At 45.4% G+C, this 19380-nt stretch overlaps 1 protein-coding gene across 5 annotated transcripts in view; it reads left to right on the top strand.

The window, feature by feature from the left end:
* The window catches only part of LOC147439585 (calcineurin B-like protein 3), a 36171-nt gene extending 21409 nt beyond the window's left edge, over positions 1–14762 (top strand). For all 5 annotated transcript variants that reach the window (XM_086485405.1, XM_086485408.1, XM_086485407.1 and 2 more), the window contains exons 6-9: positions 10176–10228; positions 10320–10400; positions 13937–14049; positions 14174–14762. In XM_086485405.1, the coding sequence (XP_086341531.1) occupies positions 10176–10228; positions 10320–10400; positions 13937–14049; positions 14174–14231 (305 nt within the window). In that variant the 3' untranslated portion in view covers positions 14232–14762. The remainder of the gene's footprint in view (positions 1–10175; positions 10229–10319; positions 10401–13936; positions 14050–14173) is intronic.
* Positions 14763–19380: the final 4618 nt, after the last annotated feature.

Below are 19380 nucleotides of genomic sequence, written 5' to 3'. Positions count from 1 at the left end.
TCGCAAAATTGAGCATCATCTTGGTTGCATCGCCGATCAACTAGCGACTCTCCATCTCTCGCCGCTCCGCCTGAGTAGGCCGAGGTGGGCCATACTCTTTGCCGGAATCTTCGTTGTGATCCCTGCCCGCATCTCCAGATGCAGAGCGAGTTGACTGATCCTTGCGTGAAGCCATAGGTGCCGTGGAAAAAAAATTGGGGATCGGATTTCCCGTAGAAGAGAAATCGGCCGTGCTCTGATACCACTGTAACAGACTTGGACACTCCAAGTCAAGAATCAACCGCGACAACACCAAATAACCACTTCAAAACAATTCACAGATCACAATAGATTTGCACTGGCCCAGCGGAGTTTTGTGCCTAGAGATATTGGCCCTAACTTCTAAGGACTGGTGCCCCTTTCGGTATTTCTTTTTGTATTAATCAGCTCAAAGTACAAGGGAGTGACTCGAGGTTCACTCTCAGACTCTGCGTCCAGATGCTCTGAGAAGTGAGGGCCCAAGCCACTTATTTAAAGGTTTACAAGGGATGCCAAAAGTAGAGCCCCAAAAGCTTCAAATCAAGAGCAACTGCTCTCTCTCTCACAGAGAGTCAAAACTTGAGAGCAAAAAAAAGCATTATCTCTCTCTTTCTCATTCTGTAGAGAAAAAGCAAGATTTGCGTCGCTCATCATTATTAAAAAAATAAAAAAATAAAAAAAGCCTCCGCGAATTTCGAAAATTAGGGTTTTTGGCAAAAATTAGGGTTTGTAGGAATTTTAGGGTTTTTGGCAGAAATTAGGGTTTTTGTTGTTCGAAGCCACGTCATCACTTTGTGACAATCTCACCGTGCGGCGAGGATGTGTTGTGGAAAGGTGAGATCTACGAGGTTTGGGGTTCTACTGCGATGCTTGACTGCTGAAAACTGAAAACATTGATCTACTTGTTGATCTTGTCGCGATGGAACTGCAAAACGCTAAGGGCTAAACTGCAATCCAAAAACGCTAGGGCTGAATGTCTTCCTGCGGTGGAAATCTGCTAACGCTGGGCTGATCCGCTATGTGGCTGTGGACTCTGCTATCTTCTGTTGTAGACGGGGCTGATCTGCTGTACAAAATGCGAGGGCTGATCTGTCTTGCAAAAACGCTAGCTTCTTAGATGGGCTGAAATCGCTAGGTCTGTTGCGAGGGTTGGTCTTGCTGAGAAGTTACCTGTTGAGCAAGTGTTCCTGCAGCCTCTTCTGCCAAGAAGTGCTAGCGCTAGGTTTCTACTTATACAAACTTAGTATATTTGCCCTACCTACTTTCCAACAAAAGTCACTGAAAAATAATAAGAAAAATGTCAAAAATAGGGAAAATAGGTCTATGCAATGTTTGTTAGGTGCAGCGGAATGAATGTTTGCGCTTTGCTCAAGATGAGTGCTCCGAACTGTGCTCAAGGGTTCCTTTAGTTCTTCTGGAAGGGAGAGCCTTCCGTTCTTAGTGGAAAATTCTAATCACGAACAAAATGAATGGACACTGTGCGTGCAAGTGAATGAGACTGAGAGATAGAGAGAGAAGAGAGATACGACACTAGAGACGTAAAACCCTCCTCTGAAGGCCCCACTCTCGTCTTCGAGAGTGGTCTACTTATGACTGCACAAAGTGGTACAATGACGATGCAATGGACTGATGCAATCTGGGACTATGCCGATGACGACGACGGTGATGACGACGATGACTTTAGGGCTGAAATCTGTGGTCTTCTATCTGCTGAATTTCTGCAAATCTTTGGGCTGTTTTGGGTGGCTGAAAATGACTATTTTGGCTGCGTTTTTATGGCTGAAAATGGGGGTTCTTTTGCGTCCAACTAGGGATGAACTGTCTGCAACCTCCTATGCATGCTGAAAACGCTGAGTCTTCTGCTGCAAAACAGGCTGAAAATGAAAACACTGGGCTAGTCTGCTATAGATTGGCTGCAACCCAAAAACCCTGGCTCTTCTGATGCATCAAATGCTGAAAATAAAAAACGCTGATCTGACTCTCTACTAGCGTTAGTGAAATTTGCTGGCTATCTAGGGAAGCTGGAGATCATGGCTGAAAACGCCAGGGTGCTGAAGTTGTTGGCAATGACTGTAAGGGAAAGCGCCAAGAAATCATGGGGTCTTGATGGTGATGGGAACTGGAAACGCTAGGCTTGGGGAGGGAGGTCGCCAAGGCCTTGCGGGTGCTGAGGGTACTGCGGGTTCTGTTGAGAAGTTGCGTGTTGAGCGGGAAGCTCTTGCTGCCTCTTTTGCCATTTAGTGCTAACTTGGGTTTGCTTGTATACAAACTTAGCAAAATTGCCCTACCTACTTTTGTTGGAAAGTCACTTAAATTAATAAGTGAAAAATATACCAAAATAGGGAAAATAGGCTAAATGCACTGGAAAATTCCCTTGATTGAATCTGATGGATTCTGAAGGGAATACTGATGATCATGCTGTGTGCAACCAGAGGATATGCATCTATGCTAAGTGATTGGGCATGCACGGTCTACGAATAGACTCACAAAAAGTGCCGGATCACTTCTAATCTAGACTTGATTGGACTGACTGAACCCTGATCATGCTGTAGCTTGTCCATGGACACATAGGGTTGGATGTGTCACGTGACATCCCCTCCTTTTCAAAGTGAGGTACTGGTACCGAATTGTATGGCGACGAGGGAGATCGCCAATAGCATCCGGAATCCTGGAAGGGACTCTTCGCCGGCCCACTCGGATGTGTGGGTCGTACGATACTTGAACTTCATAAAGGTCTGCAACGCTTGCTTCTTTGGGCCGCGCCGAAAGCGACTCAAAGTCTTCTGTGGTTCCTTCGATGCTTCAACTTCGTTGAGTGTCATGCTTCTTTCTTCTTCAAGAATCTCCATGGCTGAAAATTCTTGAAACCACTTCCAACACAAAACATGAACATGTCCATTCCATGTAAAGTGAATGGAAAAAATCTTGTCTTCTCTAAAGACCGAGTATGCAATGTAGATGAACATAGAGACGGAGTGACAACCCGTTCAAACACATGCAAACAATGAAATCGAATCTTTTCTTTTTGATCGAAATCAATCAACTGTGGCAAATCACAATGGAAATGCCCATGCTTGGTGCTCATACTATCATGTGCTCGTTCGGACACTGTGTCATGCCAAGGAAGAGACATGGAATGTGACTTCCTTACATACATACTTTTCAGCTTTTCATGAAAAATCCGCATACATTCGTGCTCATCCATGAGAGAAACGTGCTCAACATACAATATGTCATGCCTAAGAAAAGGGATCACATAACGATGCTGACTAAAATACAGGAAACGATCACGAATGAAACATTCGAACAATGCGTGCGTATCAATCATGTGAACACATAATACTTCCTGTAAGGGTTCTTTGGACCTAGGCTCTTCCTGAATGATCGAATCGTCCTGTGGGGGTTCTTTGGACCTCGACTCGAAAGCAAAGATCGGTTCTTCGTGATTGATCGAATCTACAACGAGGTTAGCTTTGCTAGAAAAAGCATCCACTAACACTTCATCCTTGTGAACAATCACATCTTCTGCATGTAAATCATCATGCTTGTGAGAAATCACATCTTGATCGTGCAAATCATCATGCTTATCATTATCATCCAAATCATCATGCTTAGCAATATCATTCAAATCATCATGCTTATCTTTGTCATCCAAATCATCATGCTTGTCATTCAAATCATCATGCAAGTCATTGTCAATCAAATCATCATCATGCTTCACACAATCATGCAAATCCTGTGTGTCATTCTTTGGAGAAGAAGAGAGTGAGAGGGATTCCTTTTCCTGATTCGGTGCAAAGTACGCCTGCACGAGAGAAAAAAGTTGCCACAACTCTTTCATGTGTTGGTCGCCGTTCTCTTGTCTTGCTGTTAGGTGCAGCGGAATGAATGTTGTATTTTCTCAAGATTAGTGATCTTTACTGCTCAAGGTTCCTTTTAGTTCTTAGGGAAAGAGAGAGCTTTCCGTCTTGTAGAGTGCTGTGGTCACGAACAAAGTGAGTGGATATTGTGCGTGCAAATGAATGAGACTGAGAGAAGGAGAGAGAAGAGATACGACACCAAGGGGTTGTAAAACCCTCCTCCGAAGGCCCCACTCTCGTCGGCGAGAGTGGTCTACTTGATTGCACGAAAGATGTACAATGCGAATACAAAGGACTGATGTTGTTGGACTATGCCGATGACGATGATTGCGATGACTTAGGTGCTGAAACCTGTGAACTTTGGGGTTGTTTCCCTATGGCTGGAAAACGCAGATGCTGCTGTGGTTTTAGGGCTAAATTCTGTACCAAAGTTGCTGTGGACTGACAGACCTAGGCTGCGTTTTTAAAGGCTGCTACTGGCTGAAGAAAACGCTGATGATGATGCTATTTCTCCAAGGCATGGAACTGATGCAAAACGCTGAAATTCCCTGCAGTTGAAGGCTGATGTAGGCTGCGTTTTTGGTATTGTTGAAACGCTGCTGAAGACCATCCATAAACTCCAAGTTGCTGATCTGATGGCGATGTTGGCTGCTGATGGGAAACGCCAGATGGGGTGTGTGGCAGGCTGTGAACAAACGCTGGCTGATGGTTACTTGGAGAGGAAAACGCCAAGCCATGCAAGAAGATGGAGGCTAATTTGACTCTCTACTAGCGTAAGTGAAATTTGTTGGCTATCTGGGGAAGTTGGCGATCATGGCTGAAAACGCCAGGGTGCTGAAGTTGTTGGCGATGACTGCAAGGGAAAGCGGCAAGAAATCGTCGGGTCTTGATGGTGATGGGAACTGGAAACGCTAGGCTTGGGGAGGGAGGTTGCCAAGGCCTTGCGGGTGTTGAGGGTACTGCGGGTTCTGGTGAGAAGTTGCGTGTTGAGCGGGAAGCTCTTGCTGCCTCTTCTGCCATTTAGTGCTAACTTGGGTTTGCTTATATACAAACTTAGCAAAATTGCCCTACCTACTTTTGTTGGAAAGTCACTTAAATTAATAAGTGAAAAATACCAAAATAGGGAAAATAGGCTAAATGCACTGGAAAATTCCCTTGATTGAATCTGATGGATTTTGAAGGGAATATTGATGATCATGCTGTGTGTAACTAGAGGATATGCATCTATGCTAAGTGACTGGGCATGCACGGTCTACGAATAGACTCTCAAAAAGTGCCAGATCACTTCTAATCTAGACTTGACTGGATTGATTGAACCCTGATCATGCTGTAGCTTGTCCACGGACACATAGGGTTGGATGTGTCACGTGACATTCCCTCCTTTTCAAACTGAGGTATTGGTACCGAACTGTATGGTGTCGAGGGAGATTGCCAACAGCATCTGGAAGAATCCTGGGAAGGACTCTTCGTCGGCCCACTCTGATGTGTGGGTCGTGCGATACTTGAACTTCATAAAGTTCTGTAACGCTTGCTTCTTTGGGCTGCGCTGAAAGCGACACAGTCATCTGTGGCTCCTTCAATGCTTCAACTTCGTCTAGAGTCATTCTTCTTCCTTCTTCAAGAATCTCCATGGCTGAAAATTCCTGAAACCACTCCCAATACAAAAACATGAACATACCCATTCCATGTAAAGTGAATGGAAAAAATCTCGTCCTCCTCAAAGTCTGTGCATGCAATGTAGATGAACAAATAGGTGGAGTGCCAAACCATTCATCCAAGACATGCAAACAATGAGATCGAATCTTTTCTTTCTGATCTAAATCAATTAATTGTGGCAATTCACAACAGAAATGCCCATGCTTGGTGCTCATACTTTCTTGTGCTCTTTCCACAACTATGTCGTGCCAAGGAAGAGTCATGGAATGTGACTTCCTTGAATGCATACTTTTTAGCTTTTCATGAATAATCCGCATACATCCGTGCTCATTCATGAGTGAAACGTGCTCAACGTACAATATGTAATGCCTAGGAAAAGGGATCACATAAAGACCCTGACTAAAATACAGGAAATGATCATGAATGAAACACTCGAGCAATGCCTGCATGACTAATCATGCGAACACATAGTACTTCTTGTGGGGGTTCTTTGGACCTAGGCTCGAGAGCCAAGATCGGTTCTTCCTGAGGGGGGTTCTTTTTGAGGGGGTTCTTCTTGAGGGGGTCTATGGACCTCGACTTGAGAGCCAGATCGGTTCTTCGTGATTGATCGAATCTGCAATGAGGTTAGCTTCACTAGAACCAGTATCAACTAACTCATCATTCTTGTGAACAATCACATCGTGGTCATATAAATCATCATGCTTGTGAGAAATCACATCTTGATCATGCAAATCATCATGCTCGTGAGAAATCACATCTTGATCATGCAAATCATCATGCTTATTATTATGCAAATCCTGTGTGACATGCTTTGGAGAAGAAGAGATGGAGAGAGTCTCCTTCTCCTGATTTTGTTCAAACTGCGCCTGCACAATAGAAAAGAGTCGCAAGAACTCTTTCATGTGATGGTCGCTCTTTTCTTTTCTTGCTTTGTTCTCACGATCAAATTCTGCTTGTCTTGCTTTGTTCTCGCGATCAAATTTGGCTTGTCTTTCTATGGCTTCCAAGTCGTACTTACGCTCTATGGCTGCCACTCTTTCTTCGTAGTCACGATCTATGGTTGCCCTTCTTTCTTCGTGTTCTCACTTCCTGTCTATAAACAACTGCGTCAACTCCTTCATAGGAGTTAGTGCAATCCTTGGCGTAGATGGGGAAGGGGGAGGGTCAGAAAAACCTCATGGGGGAAAATTCTTCTTCGCCTCTCTCATGCTCATCACCTCCAAGCGAAGTATCCATTCTGCTTCGAGTGATGACCATCCACTGAAGTCGTGGGTTCTTGTGGTCTTGGGTTCTTAAGTTTACGAGGAACTTGGGTTCTTGGGGGTCTTGGTTCCTGAGTCCTTGAGGTTCTTGCGGGGCTTGAGGTTCTTCTTTCGCTTGCAATCTGTGTTGGAGAAGGATCTTCTCTTCACCCGAGTTCTGCTCTTTTCCGCGGGCGCACCCCTTAGCAGTCTTGCGCTCGCACCAAGGTTGCTTTTTCCTACCTCACGTCGGTTGGCCGGCCGCTAAGTGCACGGTTCGCTCTCAATGAGTGAAAAGAGGCACAAGGGGAGGCTGGTCAAGCCCTTCTTTCTTGGGTTTCTTGTCACTCTTCAAAAAAACACGATTAGGAATCGACACGTCCAAGAGGACTTGGGTTACGTGCGACCTCAACAAGCAAATAATTTTTCTGTGGTTCTTCCCTTGAGTGATACAGAACACTGCCAAAGCTCTGATACCAATGTAAGGTGCAACGGAAGTGAATGTTGAATTTTGCTCAAGATGAGTGCTCCGAACTATGCTCAAGGGTTCCTTTTACTTACGGAAGGGAGAGCCTTCCGTTCCTTTAGTGAGAGAGTGCAATGGACACAAACAAAGTGGTGAACACTGTGAATGAAGGTGCATGAGACTGAGAGATAGAGAGAGAAGAATACGACACTTGAATGTTGTCAAACCCTCCTCCGAAGGCCCCACTCTCTATGGCGAGAGTGGTCTACTATTGATTGCACAAATCTCTACAATGCTTGGACTTGCCGACGATGTCGACGACGATGAGACGGGCTGAAATCTGCAAATCTTTATCTGCTGAATTTTGACTCTATGTCAGGGACGATGTCAATGACGACGATGCGACGACGACGCGCTGAAAACGCAGATGCTGAAATCTGCGTTTTCCGGGCTGAAACTGTAAACCTTTATGAATCTCACCGTGTGGCGAGGATCTGTTGCGGAAAGGTGAGATTTGCGAGGCTCGAGGGTTCTACTACGACGCTTGACTGCTGAAAACTGAAAACGCTAGTCTACTTGTTGATCTTGTCGCGATGGAACTGCAAAACGCTAAGGGCTGAAGTGCAATCCAAAAACGCTAGGGTTGAATGTCTTCCTGCGGTGGAAATCTGCTAACGTTGGGCTGATCTGATTTGTGGCTGTGGAATCTGCTATCTTCTGTTGTCGTCGGGGTTGATCTGCTGTACAAAACGCTAGGGCTGATCTGGCTTGCAAAAACGCTAGCTTCTCAGATGGGCTGAAATCGCTAGGTCTGTTGCTGGGGTTGGTCTTACTGAGAAGTTACCTGTTGAGCTAGTGCTCCTATTGCCTCTTCTGCCAGAAAGTGCTGGTGCTAGGTTTCTACTTATACAAACTTAGTGTATTTGTCCTACCTACTTTCCAACAAAAGTCACTTAAAAATAATAAGTGAAAAATGTCAAAAATATGGAAAATAGGTCTATGCACTGTAAAAATGCTCCTGATGGGTTCTGATTGTAATCTGTTGATCATGTTGTGTGCAACCAGAGGATATGCATCTACTCTTAAGTGTTTGGACATGCACGGTCTGTGAACAGGCTCACAAAAGTGCGAGATCACTTCCTATTCTAGACTGACTTGACTGAACTGAACCCTGGTCATGGTGTAGATTGTGCACGGACACAAGGTTGGATGTGTCACGTGACACCCCGGCGCTCCGTTCTGTATTTCTTTATGTTGTTTCAACACTTTATAGAGTCAGTAGCTTTGTTCTGCTTCGATGAAACGAACACGCGGAGAGGATCTCTTGGCTACACAGACCGCTTATGAACCACCTAATCGTAGCACCATCCGCTAGCACCGCACCCCCATGCTAGGACCAGGTCCGAGGACGTAGGCGTGCGCTCGTAAGACCGAGAGTACCATACCATCCGGCCTCACCTCCTTGAGCTGACCTCGTGCAATCCTAGCCTCTCGTGCAATCCTAGCCTCACCTCCTTGAGCCGACCTCGTGCAATCCTAGCCTCATGGGCTAACCATTGGCACTCTGTCAGTGGGGGTCGATAATTGCAAATGAGGCCTTGGCCTCCCTCTTATAGAAATGGCCGGTCACATTGGCCCAGTTCACACTGCGTCCACCTGGACACCTGACACCCATCCCGACGGTGTCTTAGACTGGATCCCCTCTCTTGTGAGCAGGACATAACATACTTCCCCCCTTAAGAACCATTGATGTCCTCATCAATTTTCACGTGCACATCTAACCCTATGTGTACGTGGACAAGCTGGTCCTACCTCTAGGGTTTAGGAAGCCTAGGAAGTGTTATGGCACCTTTGTGAGCCTGTTTGCGGGCCGTGCATGTCCAGGCACTTAGAGTAGCTGCATACCCAACCTTGGTTGCAGATCTTGGCCAGGCTTCACCATCTCCACAGTTCAGATAGTGATCAGTTTTCAGCTCACACTGCACAGCACTATCTGCATTTTCAGTTTTCAGCAGTCCTAGACCTAACGTTTTGCATCCGTCCTAGATCAGCCCGCTCTTCCTCATCAGCGTTTTTAGATTCAGCAGCAACACCTAGCGTTTTTGCACCAGCCCGCAGATCAGCCATCGATCTCCTGTCCCTTGCCTCGCACCGGCACGGCGATAGCAGATCATTCCGACACCGTTACAATAGCAGATTCAAGACAGTAGTTCTCAGATTTTAGCATTCAGTTTCAGCCTCGTTGTCGTCCTAGTCGTCGACATAGTCATCATCATAGCATCAAGACTATTGTACCAGATTTTTTGTGCAATCTAAAGCAAATACTCTAGCAATAGAAGGGGGGGGGGGGGCTTAGAGGGGGGTTTAGGACCCCATCTGGTGTCGTATCTTCTCTCTCTCTCTCTCTCTCTCTCTTTAGCACTCTCATTCACTTGCACTCTCGGTGTTCACCCACTTAGTTTGGTCATTGCATGGCCACTCTCTCTCTCTAAACACGGAAGGCTCTCCCTTCTGCTAAGTAGAAGGAACCTTGAGCACTTACTGTTCACCCATTTTGAGCCATACACAATCATTCACTTCCTCTGCACAATACATCAATGAAGTGGGGATACTAAGCTTTCAAAGCTGTAACTGACTCCCAAGTAGCAAACCTTTCAGATTGACCCTTCCATTCAATTAAGTACTCATCATAAGCTTTTTGGCGCGAATCGCGGGTACGATGATCTAGGACGGCCTCTATAGATCTCGAGGAATATACTAAGTTTGCATATCTTGCATCTTCATTTGCAAAAATTGTGTTAGTGACACTCTAATATGTCATTAGTTAGTGGTCTTGATACTTGCCTTGCTTCTTTTGTTATGAATGCTCATAAGTTTTGCAATCAAATAAAGTATTTGTGGATGATGCTTTTGTTTTTTTTCTGCCTGTAGTCTCCTTCCGGTTGTATGATCTGAAACAGCAGGGATTTATTGAACGCCAAGAGGTGCATTTCCTCATCGTTTCCATACTTTACAAGAGCTCTGTTTATTGTAAACCTTGTGCCAAGAAATTTAACAGCTTGGTTTTGGGTGTAGGTGAAACGGATGGTGGTGGCCACACTTGCAGAGTCTGGAATGAACTTGTCTGATGAGGTTATTGAAAACATAATTGACAAGGTTTTGTTACCCCCCTGAGTTTCTTTCAGTTGTAGTTGATGTGTTGCTGAGAATTGTTCTTGTGTGGATAGGAAATAAGTAAGGGTGTAGTAGCAATCCATTGGAAGGATGCACATTAAAAACTCTCTTAACTTGACTACAATTCTATATGCTTGCAAGTATACTCCGCTTGGGTCAGTGTGGAACCACTGATTCCTGATTTTCTTGGACTTGTCGTCTAAGGTGACTACCAAGGGGACATGCAAGAGTTTGCGTCACTTTGGCTTTGACCCTGTTAAAGATGTTGGCCAGGAGCATCTATCCAATCTGGCCTTTCTGGCAAGCTGACCAGATGAGTAGTTTTGCCAGGAGAATTGATCCTGTTCTCCTGCGTCCCACAGATCAGGGTGGTCCTTTAGATCCTCCCAGGTGAATTTCTCTGTGCCTTCCACTATTTTTCCTTGCTGCTTGTATTTGTCGGAGAGAGACTCAACTATGTTAAAGTCGCCCACTATGATGAACTCTCCTTGTATCCCTTTAAGAGTACTCCAGAAGAGGGTTCTATCAGCTACTGACCCCCCTGCGTAGACTGTGACCATTGTACAGTTGAAGGGGTGTGCTAAGGGGGCTGCAATCCATGGTCCTGACCCGAAGGGCCGAAGGGAGATTGTGAATGACAAGGGAATGCCCAAATCTCTTCCTTCAGGCAAATCCAAGTATGAGCTTTTGAGATTGTGTTGAGTCTCTGTGCAAGTTCAGGGCCAGATGTTTTGACCTCCTGCAGGGCCATGATCTCTGCTTCATTGTATGCAAGCCAGCTTGTGATCTCTTTAGCTCTGAGGGGGTCAGAGAGACCGTTGATATTCCAAGAAAGGACCCTCATTTAGGAACTCTTTTGTCTTTTTTTGGCCTGGCCAGGGTTAGCCTTGACAGGGGTATTAGTGACCGTGGGATCGCTTGTTGTCCTTTTGGACATCCATGGGGAGGGCTTGGGGGGAGAGAGGGGGATGTTCTCCTTGTTTCTGCTCCAATGGAGCCCCACTGCGTTCTGATCCAGGCTCTGAGAATGTTTGCTGGGGGTCAGGGGCCAGCTAGGAGACCTGTCAATGTTCTGGACTCTAGGTCGTGCTGGACTTTACGGATTTGAGCAGAAGGAAGACTGACAGAGGGCTTACCTTCTCCAGCTGGTGTAGCGCTCTTTCCAGTTGGCCCTTCGCCTTCTCCGCTGAAAAGGTTCTGGGGCAGGCTCGCCATTGAGGTCTTCAAAGTTAAAATGGAAGGGCAGCTTTCAGCTTCTGCATTATGTCTGCGGGAAGGGCGTCAACTACCTCTTTGTAGAGGGCAGAGGGAAGCAGGGAAGTCCGGCATGCACTGGGGAAAGTAGATTGCTTCGTACAAGGGATGGATGGGGAAGGGGGTTGAGGTGAGAGACACGAGGGGAGTGAGGGGAAGTGACATTGTCGCCTACCCCTGCTGACTAGGGTTTACAGAGCAGGCGCCATAGCCTGACAGCTCCTGTGTGTGTGTGTGTGTGTAGTACACAGATGCATATACCTATCTTGGGGTAGTCTTCGGTGGACCTGTGTTTTCACTAAGGAGAGCATCCGAGACTAGACTGACGAGAGCATATGCAGCTTTGGGAGGACTGGAGAGGATGTGTTCGCAGGTTCAGTTTCAGGAACCGCGAACAAAGCTTTGGCTTTTTGACACTCTAGTGAATCCAGCTATGCTCTATGGAGTTCAGGTATGGGGACCGTCAATAGACCACCATGGGAGATCACACGATGTATGAGTATGGCCTTTGGTCATGATCGTCAATGATTGGGCTAACAGTCACATGAGATGAGCAGTTGGAGGGCTGGCCATTGGAGAGTCGATCCTCTATGATTCTCGCTCGATGCTTCGCAAGGCCTCTACATATTATCCCCCCCCCCCCCCCCCCCCCCCCCCCCCCCCCCCCCCCCCCCCCCCCCCCCCCCCCCCCCCCCCCCCCCCCCCCCCCCCTCGTGGTGGAGGCATTGACGAGATCAGTTTCCTTTATGCACGGTCTATGGGATCTCCCCAGGGACAGATACGCGCGGCTTGCCTGGAGTCATCTCGACAACTACCTCTACAACGCGATACAGCATGTTGGTATGGATAGATGAGATCATGGTTTCAGTCGCATGGTCTCAACATGGATATATTACCTCCGCTTCAATACTCCCTGGATGCACCCTCCCTGTCTCTCACACGGACAAAGATCACCAGACTCATAGAGCACATGGATACAGCCGACACAGGAGTTGGGCATGAAGATGTCCTTCTACAGAGAGCATCTTCTCCAACTCACGGAGGACGGCTTTGTGACTAGGTCTGCATACACGGATACACATTTATCTCATGGGATAAGATGCGCTATTGGACAGATACGCACATCCTCACATCAGCTCCAGATCGAGACTGGTCGATTTAGAGGAGTGCTGGCAGGAGCCAGGATATGTCACCTATGTAACTTAGAGCGAGAGACAGAGCTGCACTACACATGTCACTACCCGGCATACTATGAGATATGCGGCCACTTCCATTGTCTATTCAGAGAAGGGTTCGGACCTTTTTCTAGGGTCATGAGATAGAAGGATCGGAGGTGTCTCGGATTGTTCCTGCTAGAGCTGCGCAGACTTAGGGAGAGCTTGCTGAGGATATCAGGAGAAAGACAGTCTCAGAGACGAATCACAGATTTCTTTACGTCTGATAGAGGAGAGCCAACGGAGCAGTCATTACAGCAGATCTCAGAGCCTACTCATACTAGAGGTACACTGCTTGACCGAGCCACTGAACTTGGCAGATCCAGACGTCCACGACCTCGGGGGGGTCTCCCACTACCGACGAAGGCTGCAACAGAAGATACAGATCACTCTAGCTCGACATGCAAGACACCCAACCAGAGTTCTGACCATGGAGGAGGTCGATGAGATCCGACAGCGACCGATGAGAGATTTCATATGAACCCACAACAAACCCCCCACCCCCCCCCCCCCCCCCCCCCCCCCCCCCCCTTCCAATTTTCTTTCTCCTTAGTGTTTTAGTGTTAGTTCTCTGTAACTTTGTAATTTCCGTACTCAGACATGGTATCAGATTCACCAATTGTAACTTTTTGGTCTCATAGGTCATTTTGGCCTTTTTGAAGACGTTAATATAACATTTCATTTCATTTCATCTCTCTCTCTCTCTCTCTCTCTCTCTCTCTCTCTCTCATTCCCACATTTTGTGTGCAAATCTTTTGTGGGAATTGCATTCCGGGTTCTTGCGTTTTCAGTGGTTTCCACAACATTTTCTTGATTGCCATTGTTTTTTTTTTTATCTTGCTGCAACATCTGCAACTTGCACTCTGTATTAACAGTAAAGAATATGATAGCATCATGAGAAACGATTTTATTTGTCTTTGTTTGCTTTTATTTTGGAACTGCTCCTTGCAAGTTCTTATTGAAGTACTTGCCCAAGTTGTTGCAGCAGCCCTTCTAATGTGGACTAATTTTCTAAATTTCTCCCATGCTTGCACGAATGTGCAAATGTAGACATTTGAGGAGGCAGACACAAAACATGATGGCAAAATAGACGGAGATGAATGGAAGAGCTTGGTGTTGCAGCACCCTTCGCTATTGAAGAACATGACACTTCAATATCTGAAGTAAGCTATGAAGTCCTCTCTTTAGGCGAACACCGACCGTGTAGTGTATTGTAATACTTCGTTTTGCAGCATTTTATAATACTTATGCAGCGTTTTATAATACTTTGTTTGCATTGTTTTGCAGGGATATTACCACCACATTTCCTAGTTTTGTTTTTTACTCTCAAGTGGAGGACACATGAGACAGGGGAAGACAGCAAATTATACTGGTTGGACCAACACTTTCTGTTAAGAAAATGCGTTGTAGTGAATGTATTGTGTGGTGTCATATGGCTATCTGGAGTCTGTGCAGCTGGGAAAGTTTGCACTTGTAAATTTTGTAGCATAGCTCTGAATTGCTGGCAGATTTTTGAAGGGAAAACAAAGGGGTACAAATGCAGGCATTCAGAATGCTGGTCTCTACTGTCTATGAAATGATTACAATTCATTGATTTGGCTGTACAATGCCATACCACAATTTGTTCTCATCTGTTGTTCTCTTTTGAATGAGAGACGTTTCAATAAGAGGATTTTCAGAGCATATATAATGACACTCGAAATGACCACAGAATTGTGCCAAGCTCTATAACCATTGTAAGATCTTTCTGACGTACGTTTTTGAACACTTTTGTGCAGGAAGCTTCAGTGTGCTGCACACCAATTTCAGCTGTAGTCAGGTCTAGAGTGTCCAGCTCTTTTAATTTAGCAGTCTATACTGAGTATTATGATGCCAAGTTGCGGTGTACATATCAGCACCTATTTTCAAGTCTGATTATTGTCATGGTATGTTTTTCTTTTGAAGTATCGAGAAGCTGACTGCCTCACCTGCATTGCCCCCTAGGTGTGATGGTGCCTCAGGCCTGTGTCACACTAGGAAACCCGCCCGACCTTGTTTGATGGGTGGCCAGCCCAGGTTGCTGTCACACTAGGATAAGTACCAATATGCACAGAGTGAGTTCAACGAATCACCTTCAGCAGATGGTGAGGCGTCTGGGTCTGACGTTGGAGCGCCTGAGCTCAAAGTGTATGAGTTGCATTTGCGTGCTGCTTTTTGAAGATGGTTGTACACATGAGAATTTGCCCGGGGTGTTGAGGCTGGCCATCTAACAGCCAGCAATCACCTTTTTGTGGATGAAGACATCTCAGCGTGGCCGCCTCCTGCCTGCCCCAGTGTGACACATGCAAAGAGGGCCTTTTGCAGTACTGAGATTGTAACTTGGAACATGTCAATATGTTGTGCTGCTATGGATGTAGCCATGACCCTAGTATCTAAAAGGAGGAAATGAAAAAGATGGATATGATTAAGGTGGCAACTGAACATAGCTATGCCCATCAACCCTTTTGCTTTATGGTTTTCTAAATTTATAGTGCTGGTTCCACTCATTTGATTGAGGCTCAAATCTGATTCTGTCGGTCCAAGGCCCTTAAAGGTATACCATAGGGAATAAATTTCCTGAACAAAATGGCTCTAGTTCATTGCGAGGCATAAAATGTCCAGTATATGGTGACACTGGAGGTCATTGTGTTTGCAGGTGTTATTATGTCATATGGCGATGTATTATATATTTGTTGATCAACCATCAGCATGTATTTGCTTTTCTGTAAGCCATATTACTCATTGCGAGGTCATATGGCTTGTGGATAAGATGTTTGTAAGCCGTTGTGCTTATTAGTAAGTAGTATATGTTGGGGAGAGACGTTGACCTGGAGATTCAGACAATACCTGTACAAAACAATAGTAACATATTTCAATAATAGATAGTCAGTATGCGGGCCTGTGGTACGATTTGATGGGTTGGCTATATGGAATGGTTTCCACCTCAAACAGTCTCAGAAATCTACGTGGAAGTAATGAAGAGTCCATAATTGTACACCCATACTTATAAGCATTATATTGTGCCTAAACTTTCCTTTCTAATAGCTTCACTCCACTCCACCAGTCTGCAGCCACTTTGTTATGTTTTGTGGTCCTTTGGAGGCTCAGTAATGTGAGATCTACTCCCCTCCTTCGTTGAATTCTTTGAACCACGGCCACCAGGCTCTCTTTGCCCTAGTGATCCCTATCTAAAGGTAATTTTCCATATCTGACAGGCATGAGCCTCGGCATTTTTGTTGGGTGCCTAAAGTTTTTGCAACTCATTCATAGATTCACCATCTATAAGCCGAAAGCAAAAGCTCTTCAAGGAATATTCCACCAAGGAAAATTCCATCTGCAGTTTTGGACCTCTTCTACAGAGACTGTCTAGGGCTCCTCTACTTCTAGATTCGACGTGCTCTGTTTTGTTACCTTGTCTTGTACACTTTAAGTAATATGTCAACTTCAACGGAGCGTTCTCCACACAAGTGGCACCCCTTCTCTTCTCTCTATATATACTTAATGACAATGAGCCACCAAAAAACGGTTGGGAGCTCACTATTTGCCATGTGTCCTCTCGCCCCCTTGCAAAGGGTAGGTCACGCACTCATTCATGCTTTGAATGACGCCATATCAGATGTGTAGATTTGATATGTATGGTTAGAGCCCTGTCCCACTCAACGCATGCAGTGGTCGGGCTCAAGGTGTTGTAGCCACCAGGAGCAGTCTCGCACAAGGCTTGGAGCTCTTACATGGGCATGACCAAGCCACTCTAACACCTGCAAAGAGCAGCCTGAGAACGGATTTTTAGAGTGCATAGAGATGGCAATGAGCTGTTGTAGGTTGACCAAGCGCAGTGATGATTTGGACTAGGATTTGATGATCTTTTATCTTGATCAAAGAAAATCTTGTCGAAAGTCAGTACTACTGGATGCACACCTGCCCTACAACCTCTAGAGAATTGTGTTTTAGGAGTGATAGGATTGATATTCACCGTCAAGGTTCAGGGTCGGAGGGTAGACGATCTCAGCCGTCAAATCTACTTGTCATTATACATCGTAATCAGAGCTGCAGCCGATGGATGCTAGCCATGTCAACTGTCGGAATGTAGTTGATGGCTGCAACTTACACCCAACATCAAGAATATTTTGCACTATGCGCACTGTCACCACTCTGCATCACTACGGTGATTGATGTGATTGCCCCCCCCTCTTGGACGCTGGACGATCGGGAATGGTCTATTGGTGACCATTCCTTTGTAATGCATGCTTCCGCACGGCTCTCGGCCTCCGTTGGTTTCCATGCAGTCGTGTGCATTACAGGGAATAGTCATAGACACACCATTCCCTAGACCATAAGAGGCAGTGAATTGTATTAGAAAGGAGAGATGTACAACCCTCGTAACTATCTCACGGTGTCAACCATGGGGGATCTAGGGCCCAAATTTGAGGGTAGAGCACGGCTTTGATCTCAGCCGTCTGATCGCCCGATGAACTAAGGGTGAACTAGGGACAAAAACGGCGCTCCGAGTTTACCTCGTAGTTCACCCCTAGTTCACTCGCCTGCGTAGGGTGTGGGTCAAACCCAAGATCTCCCGATTGCCACACAAAAGCCCTACCATCACGCTAACGTGCGTTGTTGCCCATTTTGGCACGTGAGATGATCACACCTCTAATTTTGAAAATGATAAAGAGTTCTTCGAGACAAAGTGCCATTGAAAAAAATCTTGATATCTTGACTTTTTTTATAGAAAGGTTTTTCTTTGAGCTTGCTTCAGAAGACGTACCTCTGAATCCCTTTGTTTAATATTGAGCTCAAGAAAAATCTACCACTTATGGGCTATATCCTCTTTTCTTATACACATATATCTTCCAGGATACAAATTGGTCTTTTTTTGAAATTTGGAAGGGCCCATTGTTTTGTGCTTATTCTCATTTCTAAAAATCAAGATATGTGCAACTTGACTTTCGTTTTATGTCGATATCACGACTGCTTTGAGTGAGCACACAAAAATTAGCATTCTACTAAGGAGTCTTTAGTAACCTCTTCTAAGAAGGTTGCAACCGTCTCACCAACCGCCGCCTCTAGCCTTTTTGTGCAACCTTTGAAATACTATGCCTCCACTCTCAGTGCCTACAACTAGAACCACCCTCTCAAGGTTGCGGTGGGACTGTACTTTCCTTGGGATTTGGTGTTGCAATAGTGACCACTTGAAGCCTTGCTAGTTTAAGACTCGATAAATTTTCACTCGATACATTTTCCCCCCTTTGGAATAGGCGGGGCAAGATGTGTCTATTTCACAAGCTTCTTCACTGTCTTTGTGTGTTCCTGTGTCTTTGTGTGTTCCGCACCATCATGATCGCAAAACCATAGCCATTGTGTTATGTTTTTGTCTTTGTAAGATCTTTGAAACCAAAAGCATGGTGCAATGAGACCTATTGCACGGCTTTAAAGAGTACCATTACATTTTTTTTGCTCACTATAACAAAGCACTTCCTCACACAATGGGTAGGCATCCTTTGCAAGGCCCAATGCTCTTGAGGAGCATCAACTTCATCTCCATCTACAGATTTCTCTGCATTATCTGCCAAAGATTCATTTTCCATGTGGGGCCTCTCTAGTCCTGGACATCCTCGTACTTTGACTACCTTGATTCCATTACATATTCTGATCGATGAGAACTGACAACATTGGAGGGTCACTGCACGCGCAGTTAGTCGGGACTCGGGAGCCGTGCTCCTCGGCTTTGATACCACTTGATGGTGTAGTCGAAGAACTCCCAGTGTCTGGGTATCATCCACCAGTCCTTGAACCACATTGGAAACATGAGTCCAACTTGGAGTTTGGTGCCTATCCACCCTTGTCTGCATAGACTACAAAGTGGGCCTAGAGCCTATGACTTGATTTGTCAAGAATCTCAAATGCTTTGCACATTGAATTTATGAGTTCAAAACATCAGTGACATATGCGTCATATGAGGAGATCTTTCTTTTTTTCCCTTCACCTACCAATCAACTAGCATGGACACTCTCAAACAAATTAATGCATGAGAGTTGTGCCCGCTTGCATGGAGATTTGTTGGCCTACCTAGTGTTAGACAAATGATAGACAATTTAGGTTATAGCTAAATCACAAACTACATTGATGTCTCACAATTAAAGTTAAAATAACATCTTTGTTGATGCTTCTCCAATGTTTGTTGCTCCCACCATTTAAACTACCTTTAGAGCACTTGAATGTTTGGCAGCATTGACCATCCACCAATCTTTGATGGACCTTGCGTGAACTGTAGGGTCACTTGAAGTTCACGCTTCACAAATTTCAATATGTTCTCTTTGTTTTTTACGGGTACTAATTTTTTCGCTTACTTTTGCAAGCTTTGTTTCCAACGAAAAAGGTAAGAACACTTTGTGGCCTCCATAACGTTGCGTGGACCTCCATTATACATTGTCTTTATTTTCAACCAATTTTCCCGCACCTCATCCTACATGAACCCA

This window comes from Adiantum capillus-veneris, chromosome 16 (genome assembly GCF_014529385.1).
Source record: "Adiantum capillus-veneris isolate H3 chromosome 16, ASM1452938v2, whole genome shotgun sequence".
Taxonomy (NCBI): domain Eukaryota; kingdom Viridiplantae; phylum Streptophyta; class Polypodiopsida; order Polypodiales; family Pteridaceae; genus Adiantum; species Adiantum capillus-veneris.
This window is presented reverse-complemented; position numbering and strand designations above follow the sequence as displayed.